At 42.0% G+C, this 13,979-nt stretch overlaps 1 protein-coding gene across 8 annotated transcripts in view; it reads left to right on the plus strand.

Annotated features, from left to right (window-relative positions):
* The first annotated feature begins 591 nt into the window (after positions 1–591).
* The window catches only part of LOC146185979 (rho guanine nucleotide exchange factor 11-like), a 123,646-nt gene continuing 110,258 nt past the window's right edge, over positions 592–13,979 (plus strand). For 2 of the 8 annotated variants that reach the window (XM_084606914.1, XM_084606912.1), the window contains exons 1-2: positions 596–792; positions 11,982–12,096. In XM_084606914.1, coding sequence (XP_084463040.1) covers positions 12,068–12,096 — 29 coding nt within the window. In that variant the 5' untranslated portion in view covers positions 596–792; positions 11,982–12,067. Of the gene's footprint in view, positions 793–11,981; positions 12,097–13,979 lie in introns of all 8 variants that reach the window. The other 6 variants (XM_084606915.1, XM_084606913.1, XM_084606910.1 and 3 more) reach the window with 6 other exon arrangements.

The following is a 13,979-nucleotide window of genomic DNA, read 5'->3' on the forward strand; positions in this document are numbered from 1 at the left end:
TGTTAAAGGTATCTTGTGCTTAAATATGTAAATATGGTTGCGTCTTTTTGATTTCGGTGAAGTTTGTCAAAAGCAGATGCACAATATGGCATGCTTGCACAAGTATATTATTTTATTGAAATGAAGCTCGTTAGATTTTCTTTAAGTTAAAATTGAAAAGGTCTGCACTCTCATCGCATCTGATCTCATTTTGATTTCTTCAGGTGCCTTCAGTCTGTATCTTGTGTATTCTGCATTCTAAGAGTGGCTCAGAAACGTCCACTCTCGAAGAACAGAATATTTTTTATTAAATATTGGTTACCTTCTTTCAAACTCCGCACTAAATCGTAAATTTTATTCATGGCTGGTCTGGACCAAGAGTGCCTGTTCTGGTACTGGGGATGAGGTCAGCATGACTTCGTCAACTAACCCAGAGCACTCAGAGCTTAAATTAGCAGGGTTAAAATTCACTTTCCGTGAACAGAACAAAATGGCAATCACAGTAATGTTGGAAGGTTGTTTGCAATTGCGCGCACCAGTGAGAAGCTAGGATTTTAGAGCAGTGCAAATCATACCAGTTACCAGTTCAAGTAGGTGTGTTTCTCCCACGTACAGAACTGACGGCATCTGTCTAGTGACGACAATTTCCCAGCGTGCATTCCGTGCATCGCTCGTCAGCCATATTAGTCTTGATGGCTTGTGCATTGGTTGTTTATAGAAAGTTTGTTTTTATGAACGGCATGAGTGCAATGGAATTATGTGATTACCCTTGATACTTGAAATAATGGATATATCTCCTGGCCTACACGACAGGTAAGCTGAAGTACTGCTTGCTTCCATGTTCCGGTGCTGACACACAAAAACGCTGGTCTGTTGCTTTGCCCTCAGATCCGATCGCTGGGGTCGACGGAGATGTCCGCGATACCGAGCGATGACAGCTGTCGCGAATTGCCAAATTGCATTGTTCAGTGCGTGTACTTCAGCCGCCCGCCCGAGTACCCAGTTGGCATTGAAACTAAGGGCTGCCGCAATCGGTCCGGTGGCGGCGATCGTCCGGATACGTACGGATGGGCTTTAGGGTGTGTCTATCCGCGTTCTTTCCTCACCACAAATCGCGTTCTGCGTGGCGCTGTTTGGCGTGGAAGCAATCGTGCAGCCTAGGAACAAGTTGGCATATGTTAAGCATTGCACCGAGGCCATCTGATCGGGCCCTGAGACCCTCTTCGTGAGCGTGTTAGGCCTAACCGCCCGAGGTCCGCTTTCGAGTCTCTCGGCGTCGACGGCGAGCGGCGGCCTCTTGAAGTGGGGCCGTCGACAAGCAGCGATGCAAAGCCCAGAGCTTTTCTCGAACACCCTCGCCCACGATCCTGTGGCCTGTAGAAGGCACGCGCGGCCGTAACCCGCGTAAGGGCCGTCCCAAGGCTCCGTCGCGTCGCCCGAGGGGCCAGAGGTGGGCGCTGTTGCGACCCTTGTCATGCCAGCTTTGAATGGAGCCCCCAGCGAGCTCGGCTGCGCCGACTGCTAACGCGAAATTCATCCCACGCACGAGGCTCTGGGCGCGAAGTGAACGGAAGGACTGCGCCCCGATTCCTGTCTCGAGCTTTCCGCGCTTCGTTCACGCTCAGGGGCGTGTCTACGGACTAGGTAATATGTCCTTGTCGAACGGACAGTGTGTCGTTGCTGGGTCAACCGTGCAGCAAAACGGTACAGGCGGAAAGCAGCGCGTGTGGTGCTTCTCTGCGAATATCTCGCGGCAGTTCGTGCGTTGTTGTTCCAGTCTGACCGCATACCGTCAATGGCAGAGCCTGGCCCGTGTGTGTGGCCCGTCTTGGCGGGATCAGCTTCGTAGATGCGCTGATGCAGGCGCTCACTTCTGAATCGCCGTTGACCGATGATTTAGTAGCCTAGGGTAGGATTGCAGCAGGAACACCGCAACAGTAATCGTGTTTATGGGGCACCGGCATATGCGATCGTCACAGGGTGCTCCAGTCGATAGTGAAGAACTAGCTGTGCTGGCTCAACGTATCCATTAACCAATCATTGTGCCAATTGCTGAAATTGGCACCCTTATAAAAGCTTTTCTATTTAAAGCGTGCATATATGTTAGTGAATTCTCTAGAAAGGGAACAGCACTAACCACTCCTGGTACAGTGTAAAGATAAGAATAGAATTCGGTGCAATGAGGCTTGCTGACTTAGGAAGTAAGTGTTCATTCAGTTGCCTCCAGCTGCGATTATTGGTGAGGGTTGCACTGTTCAGCCAAACGCGGCATGGCGGGATTCGCCTGAAGGCTTATTTTTTGCAAGCAGAGATAAGTGTCCTGGATACCAACAGCCTGAACAGAATACACGAAAAAAAAAAAAAAATACATCTTTCTCCCCTGATAAGCACAAAGGCTTTTTTCTTCCTGGTCGGTGTTTGAAGGGCCATTCAGCAGTTGCTCCCCTACTTGCTCCTATTGCAGTCTGGTACAGTCACTTACAAGGCTGGCAAAAGCAAAGGTTATCAAAAGCACAATTTACAAGTGGTGGATGGTATTTCTGTTAATACAAAGATTTATGGAATAGGAATCAATTGGGTATTTTGCATCAAGGGAGTCCAATTCAGCCCTCAACAATCATTTCTTTAGTGGTTCAGGTTTTTTGAGTAAAATAACTTAGATGCATTGGTGCCCTAGAAAATATCAACCTTAAAATAGATAAAAGAGGACTCTCCATGCGAGTATTTTGGCAAATATATTTGTTATAATGATAGCCTGTTTAGCTGTTGTCACAGTGTAGGTATTGCTTGGTTAAATAAAGTTTGATTGTTTAATCGCTGAAATTGTAAAGGCAGTCTTGAAATTTGCATGAGCGACAGCTGCCATGCATGAGATTATCTCGCGCACCCTTGATGCCTGCTGTGTGTTGAGCTTCTTGCTGCCATTTTTCAGAGATAGATAGGCTGTTTGCAAAATCCATTTTGGCTGCGTTCATTTGCAGTGATCGTTAGCACACATCAATTTCAGGCTCTTACCAGGCTTACATTACTAGCACACCCAGACCTATCGACAATAGGTTTGCTGTGGTCATCTCATCAAAATTTGATTATTACCTGGCCATTATTAATGTTACATCCTCACAAAAGTTCTCCTCTTTAACCGTGAAGTGGATTCTCACTGGTCTATGTATTCCAAGTGTATATTTTTTTAGCACGAAAATGTACGGGTCTTGGGAAAAGACTCACAGGACCAAAGCTGAGCTAGCAAAAAGGCATGCACATGTAGCGATGTATGAAGGTGCCTCACTTGGCATCATGGCACAGACCTGAAGATCTTTGCTACTCTGCTAGCATATCTTTGGGAAGAAATGGGTGGAGAAAACGCGACATGGCGTTCAAGCTGAAGCAGTTGGTTGTTTAGGGTGAACAAATGCCCTTTTTGCCTGATAGTGATGGCAAGTAAGTTGACTGGTGCAACAGGAATGGTGATGCTAATAAAAGAAGTAAACACAGGACCCAGTGTACAAGAAAGTGCATTTGTTTAAGTAGAAAAACTGGCTAGTTGGTTTTGGTAGTAGGTGGACTGCATATTTTTGAGCACAAAAAATTAGTTCAACTTTAACCACTGTGCTTTCTAATTGGGCCCTGTGTTTCTTTCTTTTATTCGGGTCAACATTTTTGTTGCGCTAGTAAACCTTCTTGCCATCACTTTCTATTGAAACCGACCGTTCGCTCAGTCCATCTCGTCTGCAATGCATGCCAGAAGAGTAATGAAGACCTGAAGTGCTTCCAGTGGAGGTACCGTCATACATGACTATGTATGCATACACCTATGCTACTAGCCTAGTATTTATTACTCATGTGTATATTTTCATAAGTGCTGTGCATTTATGTGCTCAAAAAGCATGTGTTCAACCTTGCTGCCACAATTAGCCAGTCTCTCTACTCTAATGATGTAGCCCTTTTGTCATAACTGTGTTTGAAATTTCTTTTCCTGCATTGCCCACTTCGATTTCCCTCCACCTCTATACATGGTAGCATTATCAATTCCACAAGCAATCGTCACACATCAGTTAATGTATTCAGTAACTGGTTCCTTCGTAAAGAAGACGATGAACAGACATCGCTGCGGCATCACCATCACCATCGCTTGTCTCTGGTGCCCATCTCTCGCGCTGAAGCTGTGCCCTGCGGCTGGCAATTCGATCCTGCTGTGCCCGAACTACTGGCAGTGCTAGACGTTCGACGAAACTATTAAATCCACATTTTACTCTTGCCATCTGAAGGTAGAGTAGTGTACCAGAAATAATTGTCCTGAGGCCTAGGCTGAGTTATGAGAGTCACTGGTTGTGCACTTGGGTGCTAAATCATTCATTTACAGAACTGTTTAGTTTACTTTTTTATTTTGATGCGCTCGTGATATGTTTTCTGTTTTTATTGCTTGACTACTTCTTTTGTGCTGTGTGACTGATCACTATTTATTGCTTCTCATGTATATAGTCTCATTGCAGTGCTGAAAGGGGGCGATGATCTTATTTACCATAAACAGCCTCTGGCTGTTCGTTCTCATACACTCCACGAATGAAGGTTGCATCATTTTTCCAGCAATGCTTCATTGGTAGTGTATGTTTGGTTGTGGTTGGAGTTTAAAAGGAAAGTAATAGAAAAATCTTGCTTCTAGTGAATCTCTGGGGGCAGTTCGTCTTGATCATGCGTAAGCACTTTTCCATGTCTTGCTGCTATCAATATTCCATTGTCGTTTCTTCCAGAAAGACATCTTGTATACAAAATGGAGTTTAATATGCCATCTGAGATTTCAATGAAAAGAAGCAAGCACTATAATAGGAATTTTTTCCTCACCTTGATCACATAATGATTAAATGGTGCCTTGTTATCTTGTACAGACCAACATGCTCATGGCTTCAAGCATGCATATCTGTGCTTAGCTGTGCTGCAGAAATGTATGTTCATGAACATTTGCATCAAATTCAATAATAAACCTGGTGGCCTTGACCTGCACTGTTTCCCTGGTCCAGAGAAGCCTGAATGCTTGCATTTGAGCTCTAAATGCACAATTGTTTTCTGCTCAGAATGTCTGCCTATTTCAGAACCTGCTATATTACAGTGAGGTGTAATTTGTACTCTTTATGCATTGTCTAATTGTTAAGAAGCTTGGTGGGCTCAATGGCCAAGAATTTCTAACAATATAATGTACCTAGTATGTTGTACATTTTTATGCCTTGCTGTAGCTCTTGAAGAGTGCTTAAGGTTTTCATCATTTCCATCTCTTTCTTCTTTTTGCCTTATCTCTAAGTAAAAGATTTAAGATTATGGTAGTATGAGACATGAAGCTAATATGACGACGCTGGCCAACATTGCTGACATGGAGAAGAATTGCATGGGCTTATCTTCGGAATTTATCAGTGAGCTTTGTTATCACACTGTTCCAGAAAGCTCATGCCCTGACTGGCTTGTAAACACTGGAGAGCCCTATCTTTCCAATGTTCACTAAAACTGTGCAATATGGTCTTCGTTTGAACTTCCAACCTTTTCTGGTCGCAGGAGGTTTAGATTTTGCTAACATGTCTATGAGCTTTCGTGCGTTTGATGAGCAAGCTGCGATCATCAGTTTCTTGCATCATATTTGGGTGATGCTGATTTTGACAACGCATGCGTGCATGATGACAACACCTGGTAGCAGTTACGATAGACACAGAGTCTTGTTTGGCCCTTGTATTCATGGGTCCACCTCTTGGCAATCAACAGAGTCATTGCCGTGGTGCTTGTTTCTTACAGCAAGTTGGGCATTCTTGAACTACTTGCCTGCCATTTAGGGATCTAGATGCAGAATTTCAGTGTCCGCCCTTCAGTGTGTTAAAATCTTAGACTTGCTTGCAGACTCTCTGTATAATTTAGTGTTTTGTGTTATTGCTTACTTAATGTGGGGTGGATGGGTCTTTGCTCATGGCATCAGTAATACAAAGCATATAGGCTATAGCACAAGAATGTGCTCCTCGGGCATGGGAAGCCTGTTGGCATCAGCTTTCTTTTTCACAAATATGTAGTCTTCAGATTCATTGAAACAATCTGAATGTTACCTTGAGCTAACTTTCTCATATTTCAGTCTTATTATACATTGCGACTTTACGGAGAGAGGGCCAGGAGCTCTGTAATGAGAGGCAGAGAATTTAGCTGGCATGAAAATGGGTCTGAGGTGGCACTTTGTATAATAGGGGGGCATTGGGAGAGAAAGGAAGGAAAGGTTGTAGAGGTTAAAAAATAAAAATAAATAGAGATGTGGTCATTGAATTGCATGTACAACAGAGATAAAGGAAAGTAGAAGAGTTTTGGAATGTTTCAAGGTCCACTGTCTTATAGGTGGGCAGAGAACGAATTCAGTGTATGGCAAATAACTAGAAGGGGAGAAAAAAATGTTTTCAGAGCTTGTCATTTGTCCATTGCCCTCCAAATAAACACAGTTTTCAAGGCATGGTGCTGCTTCGCAATGCAGAGGGACCTAAAACACAGTTGATTGTCTCTGGCACTTGTGTGAGTCTCCACTAGATGCTCGTAATATGCTCATATGTATGCTTAATTAATGATCAGCGACAAAGACAGGCGAAGCAGAAATTAATATGCAGAAAGCTTAAGTAAGGTTAAAAAATCTCTTAAGGCAACACACTTTATGATAGGGTAGCAAGTTTCTGCCCTGTTGTAGCAAGTGTTATGGGAGTACTTATACTTGGTGTAGTGAGCGCACAAAAATAAAATATAATTAGACAAATGAGACGGGGCAAAGTGCATTTGGCAGGCACTTTCAAATCACAAATGGCGGTCCCCTCATGAGAAAAGTATATAGCAGGTGTACCTTACCGGTATTCACCTTTGCAGCAGAAATGTGGAGGCTAATGAAAAGGGTTCTGCCGAAATAGGGGATCACTCACTGACCTGTAGAAAGAAGATTGATATGGGTAACGTTAAGGGGGGATGCGGGGCTGAAATCACAATTTGCACTAAAAAACAAACCGAATTTCTAATTTTTTCTTGTTTTGGACAGTTCATGTACTACAGAAGCTTCTCACCAAGTTTAGTTGTCATCTGCGCTGTAGAAAAAAATAAAATTAGTTCTTTTGCGAGATGGGGTGCGCTCACCATTGAAAGCGCCTATGAGTGCTGATTTCAAGACGCAGGCACACTGGGGGACAGAAACTGAGTGCGCAGTGTATCCCCACATTAAAATGCGTGTTTTTCGCTTTTTTGGCCAAAAAGGCCCGACTATAGAGAGAACAACCGACAGCTAAACAGAAAAACTGAAAGAAAAGGCAAATTTTGCGCCGTGGCAACAGCAGATTGGCTGTTAAACCGGAATAAAAGCTTAGATTGACTAAAACGCAGCATGTAACCTGGCTAACCAAAGTACTCAACAAGCTGGAGGTAGAATATGGAGCCAAGAGGAAGAGGCACACCCAGCAAGCAACCAAGGAATGCATTTCACGAGTGCAGACAGGGGCGCTGGACAGCTTTAAAGCTAAAAACAAAAACAGGCAACTTGAAGCAATCACCACGGAGCAGTGTCATGTTGAAACGAATGGCCCAACATATGCACCAGGCTACTTTGATTTATTAATATAGAGCCTAAATTTGAATAGCATGTTCTGAAACCTTTGAACTTGTTTTTCTCTGTTCGCACTTATTGCAAGAGCTCGTTATTGCGGTTAGGAAAGCTACCGTTTCCAAATTTTTTTGCCAGAGGCTGCTTTCAAGGTGTTTTCTTGACTAAAATTTTGTTGGGAGCAAGATAAGACAATTTTTGGATTCCTTATTATCTCTAAGGAAAAAAGAGTCAAATATGTGAAATATAGTGACAATGGAAACAGCGAAATTCATTATTAAAGTGCTCAGGTTTTTACAAAAAAATGTCATGAAGAACCCGCATTTGGCCTTATCCTGTACAATGAATTGCCTAGAAGTTATCTAAGCATGAACGATTAGTACATCTTCATGATGCTTAAATGATAGTTTTCCTAAGCTGACACACTTAATTTTTTATTTATTTGTGCTAACATATCTCTAAGGAAAAAAGAGTCAAATATGTGAAATATAGTGACAATGGAAACAGCGAAATTCATTATTAAAGTGCTCAGGTTTTTACAAAAAAATGTCATGAAGAACCCGCATTTGGCCTTATCCTGTACAATGAATTGCCTAGAAGTTATCTAAGCATGAACGATTAGTACATCTTCATGATGCTTAAATGATAGTTTTCCTAAGCTGACACACTTAATTTTTTATTTATTTGTGCTAACATGATGAAACAGCATATATTCTAATAAGAGGACTATAAGCCATCCCTGAATGATCAAAATTGGCGCAACAGTTCAAATGTTGATCCTTTAGCCCTCTATCCCCACTTAAGACACAGTCTTTTAGAGAACAAGGTGGGTTTGGGAACAACTGTGAGTTAATGACATTTTAGTTGAAATCAAGATGAAATTTACATTGGTAGGGAATGTAATTAGAAAACAGGGTAACCAATGGTCACTAACGGTAATTTACTGGATTCCAAAGTAAAAGGTAATCATAGCAGGAGGCAGCACCAGCTAATGGTGGGTGTATGAAATTAGAAATTTGCTGGGGTAAGGTGGCCGCAGCTGGTGCGGGGCAGGGTTAGTGGAGCTCTATGGCCTTTTTCTTTAAGTGGGTATAGCCAGGCTGCATATGACGATGACATTGGTAAGTTGAGGTCATAGCAGTTTATTTATACTTTAACATGGTGCTGTGTTTGCGTGATCTTCAGCTGAACAGTAATGGAGATGCATGTCATGCACTAATACTGTGCTAGGACAGCGAGTGCACTTGTCTATAGAGCGTTCTTCTTTCTGCGTGATGTAAGTGGACATTGTAGCACTTGTTAACATAAAGGTTGCTCCTCATTGCAGGTGTCGCCACACAGGTGTCACCTGTTCTGCCATTAAGGCCAGAGCTATATCCATTTGTATTTTAGCTGCAGAGGCATCCCTAACTTTGTGTGGTGCGACGCAGTTCTTCCTGTGCATGATCAGTGCAGAAAGCGAAGTTGCGCCCTCACACATGGCCTTTAGACTATTTTGCGAGATTCTACTGAATAACTGGTAGCGGGGAGTCAACACACCACTTGATACCCCTTCAGGCGTCCACATATGTGGACGCGACCCAAATTTTATTATATCTTTGCACAAAGTGCGAACAATTGCTACGGGCACCCGTAACAATTGGGCGTGCCCTGTCGAGTATGTGGCACCATCTCTTGTTGCTACTGGGAAATGTGTTTGTAGACGGCAAGTAAAGATAGATGTCGCAGCGTTTTATGGCAGGACGAATCAGTAGCTTATTTTTGCATGTCTCTTTCTAAACCGATGCCTAATAATACAATTTATTGTAATGAATGTGTCAATAAGGGAATATAGATGTCGCATGCCAGATTTCATTATCTTAGATGTAGAAAAAGGGCTTCAGCGGACTTCCAGAGTTTCGCGTCCACAAATGTGGACACGCAGTCTTAATGATGAAATTGTTAAAGTGACACATTCTGTCCACGGCGCTACGTTATTTTGTGCAAGAGCATTATGTAATATGCTGATTGCATATTAATCTTGAAGGTGTCAAGATATTTTCAGAGGAAAACATTTATTCATGCTTAATGATTAGTTAGAAAATGTTGCAATGTTTTCATTCCTGTAGCAGCTTTGAGGCGCCATGTCCACATATGTGTGGACACGAATACAATATAAACATTTTTGCATAATCTTTTATATTTCAATTCTGCCTAGCCTACTGATCGTGCATGGTGCAAAAAAATTTTTTTTTCTTTCAGAAAATTTAATTGCCCCTGAAGGGAATATAGGACCTTGTTTATGAATATTTAAGCCAGGCAGTGAACTGTTCAGTGCTTGGGTATTTAGCAAGTAATTTTTGGCCTAAATAGCATGCCCAGGCTTTGAATGTGCAATGAAGAGAGCACTGTAAATTTTTTTTTCACTTTTATATTTTTTTAGCGCTTTCATGGGTAGATAGCCTCAGTCAGTCGCAGGAAACATAGCCACTAATTAAGCCCACAGAAATAAAAATACACAAATAAAAATACACGTGAAGTGTTTCCTTTTGCGAGACTCGACTACATCACTCTGTGGTGGCCAGTGAAATTAACTATATTCAGTGAAGACACTCAAAGTAGTTTTAAAACAAAAGCTCTACTTCTCCCATGCTGCACTTCAAGATCATCAGACTCCAAACATATGACCATGAACTCTTACGCTGTGTAGCACACATCATCTTCATTCTCCAAAGTCATTCATCTGCTCAATCTAGGTACTGCGCATATGCCAGTATCATGTGAACCTTGCCACAACTGCACTGCAAAAAACATTGCTGCAGCTGGGTTTTGAATTTGCGCCAGTATTACAAATCAGCTTCCCCGGCCGAGGCACGAGAGTGTTGTGTTATCGCCGCAGCTGATGTCGCATCGTGTAAGACAGCAATACACCCTCGCGCTGTGCAGCAAACATTGTTGTCTTCATGAAGTTTCATCTGTGACGCTCCTTCATTTAACTGGTGATGTGACAAAAACAGGCGGCATGGCACTGAGGAAGTCACTCTCACTAAAGAGAGACCGTGGCCATGTCAGATAGGCTGCTGAGAACATCTAATGATGAAGCCAGAGTAGCCTGTTGCTGAGAGCCTTGTCGAGCACAGAAGCGAGCCAAGATCGAAACAACAGTTGCGACTGTGGCTGTGGCTGATGGCTTATGCTCGTGAAACTTGGTTCAAGGGTAGTTGAACCTCTACAACTTTTTTGGGGGGGAGGGCACAATGTGAATAGTTTATTGATAGAGCTGCTGCATATTTATGGTACAGAGAACATGTCGCAAAGACAGCAAACCTAAAGCAAGCATATTATATTTACGAGATCACTCACTGTGTCTATTATTACTTTGCCAATGGCTGAGCAGCAAGCCACGATGCTATTGCCTGAAAGGCATTGTGCATTGTCATTGGGCAAGTGTGCATTGGGCCACACTTCCTATTCTCTGCAGCAAGTTAAAAAGGAAAAGTGCGGGAGCCAGGACATCTAATTCGATTTTAAAAGGTGAATTGACAACACACAGCAATAATTTGCAGTTTATAAGAACGCTAGAAATGTGTAGAGTTCCTGTGATAAGAAAATGGGCTCGAAATTCCCTTAAGTGCACCTTTAACAAGGTCCACTGGTTGGTTTTTCAAAGAAAAGCATCCATGCATAATTTTTTGATAGGCACGTGCAAATGTTTTTACGGACTGTGAAAGTAGTTAAAAACTTTGACACAATGGGATCTCTCAAACCAATATTACAGTGATTATGCAATTTTATTGTTTTTCAAATATTCCAATGATGCAAGAAATGAAAAAATGAGATACCGGTACAGAGGGAAAATCTGCCAGCAACAAAATGGCAGGAAATGTGCTAGTTAGCCCACTATTTTTTGAAACATCTTTTGCTGCCTTCTCTAGTAGGCAAAGAAATGTGCCCTAATTGTAAATCAAAGAATACATTCTTGATATAGTACCGACTTGTAATGCACTAGAAAACAGAACACGACATGGTTTTTAAGTCGTCAGGTCTGTTTTGATACGCATAGCTGCAGCGGCAGATATAGTTCGCATGGCGTAGTGAGGTTGAGTTCAAGATGCAGGTATATGCGAATAGATTGTGCACTTTTAAAGAACAGCATCAATTTTGCTGCTGTGTTTAGCTCTGGCTCATTTAACGAGGCAAGTGTGTGCGTTCTGATCTCCTGGCGTCCCTTCAGGCTATGGTTGTACACTACATGTGGTTGTACACTCTTTTGAAAAGTAAAAATTGGACATGCGATGTCGCCTGCACTCAACAGTTGCATAGTGCTACTGAATTGAAATTTGACTCTACTGAGTTTTTTCTATTGCTATTTGACGAAAATTTGGTTGCTGGGTGCATAATTTAATTCAGTGCCTTGACTTTTCATGATTAGTCATTCCACAGGTGTGCTGCAGATGATGAGGAAAATCATTGGACATGAGTTCATGAAGTTTTTTTGGGTCACTTGACACGAGACCTATGGCGCCAGTAACTATGGACAGGCTCAGGTAAACACTGTAGGGTGTACTTTCCTGTGATCCAAAGCCAGGGCGGGCCTGGTGAAGCTTTCTCTGAACTGAGCCTCACAAATGCACTGACACATTCAGCTGGCAAAAATGAACTCCTTTTTAAGAGCTCTTTTTTTTTTTTTTTTTTCATTTTTGAACTTATGAATTGTTGCTTCTGGTTGTTATTGCTTTGATAGCAGCTAACTGGGCTAAGTAGCTCTGCTGCTCTCATTTCATTTTAAATAATTTTTTTTTTTTTTTGTGTGTGAAAATGATTGCCCCATGTTGTGAATGCTGCGAAGAGGGGCATTGATTGACTGTTCCAAAAGCTAAATTACAGGTTGCATACCCAGGTACAGCCTTGTCTTAAATGTTTTAGGATCACATGGCCTGCTTCAGAGTTGTTTAAGGGGCACTTACAGAGCCTATGGAGCTGGGTGCCCCATTACAAACCTTAAAAGCAGACTTCATGGCCTGAATAGGTCTTATAGAGGGAAATAAGAAGAGGTTGTCTGAAATGATAGGGTTACATACAAAATGTACGGTTGCACATTAAGTTTAGTGCATTGTTTGCACCCTTCAGCTTTTTCCTAATTTAACTGTTGAGTTATATGCACCGCCGGGGGTGGCTGAGTCGTTAAACCGCAATGTCTGCATGTTTACCCCAGGTGACTGAAATTTCCGGAGTCCTTCGCTACGGCATCTCTCATAGCCTGGGCCACTTTGCGGTGTTAAACCTTACAGACCAGTATTCAGTTATCTGAATGGGGAAATTCTGAATTGAGTGCTTTGTCAGTGACATGGAATTTGCCAATGTTTTGCTGTTCATATCGAAAACTTGATAGTTTAGTCTTTGATGCCTAACAAGAGACCAAATCAAATGTAGATTAGCTGTCACAGAGCACATATATGAATCTTCTTTGTTTTTTTTTTTAGCTGCACTTGCTGTGAGTATTGTACAAGATAATCATGAGTACATGAAAAATTGCCTCACTTCTTTCTTTCTGATTTCACACGCAAAATTTCATGAGCAAAAGTAATTTAAATGCTTGATATAAGTAAATATAATGGAAATATAATGGCAAATAGAGGTGCAGCTGTGCACCAGACACTTCTTCGAATAAATCTTAGGGTGAATCTTTTTACTGCAGTTGCACTGAAACTGAGTACTGGTAGCTTTGTTTGCAAGATTTTTATTCCTTCCACACAAAAGGCGCAGTGCTAAGCACTTCTTTAGTGCATAGCTTCTGTGTGATTGCAGCAGAAGCAAATGTTTGCTGTCAGAGTTAGAAAAGGTTTGGTTCACTGCTCTACTTTTTTCCAATACCGTATCCGCTTTACAAGCTAACGCCTTGCTAGAGCTGTAGTATTAGTTACTTTTTGAGCTTTTATGTCGCCTCTCCTAACAAAATTTGCTGTATTAGGTGGGAAGTACGGCATGAGGAAATTTCACAAGCTCTTTTATTGACTAGAGCACACAATTGTGCCATTAAAACTCTATGACTCGCTTTAAGTTTTTCTTAAGGATGTGAGCAGAAGTGCTGCACTCTGCAAGGAACACATCACTCAGAATACTTTTTGCCAATTTGAAGGGGAGCTTAAGTTGTGGTAGACGTTTCTTTTTTAACACATTGGGTAAATTTAACATATTGGTAGATTAATTAAGAATAAATAATTGGTCAAAGCACAGTTCAAGTTGTTCTGGTAACTGTGGCAGCAGTTATGTGCATCACTTTAGGGCAGCGCAGATATTTATGATTAGGTTGAGTAAAGTATGCATGCACTTCATCTGGCGAGTGTATATACATGAACACGTGCATTTGTGCACAAACCTAAAGCCTTTGTACGTAAAGAGTGAAGTTACGTCTGTGCGAATGGGTCTG

The sequence above is a fragment of the Amblyomma maculatum genome, chromosome 6, assembly GCF_055883805.1.
Source record: "Amblyomma maculatum isolate TAMU_Amacu chromosome 6, ASM5588380v1, whole genome shotgun sequence".
NCBI lineage: Eukaryota > Metazoa > Arthropoda > Arachnida > Ixodida > Ixodidae > Amblyomma > Amblyomma maculatum.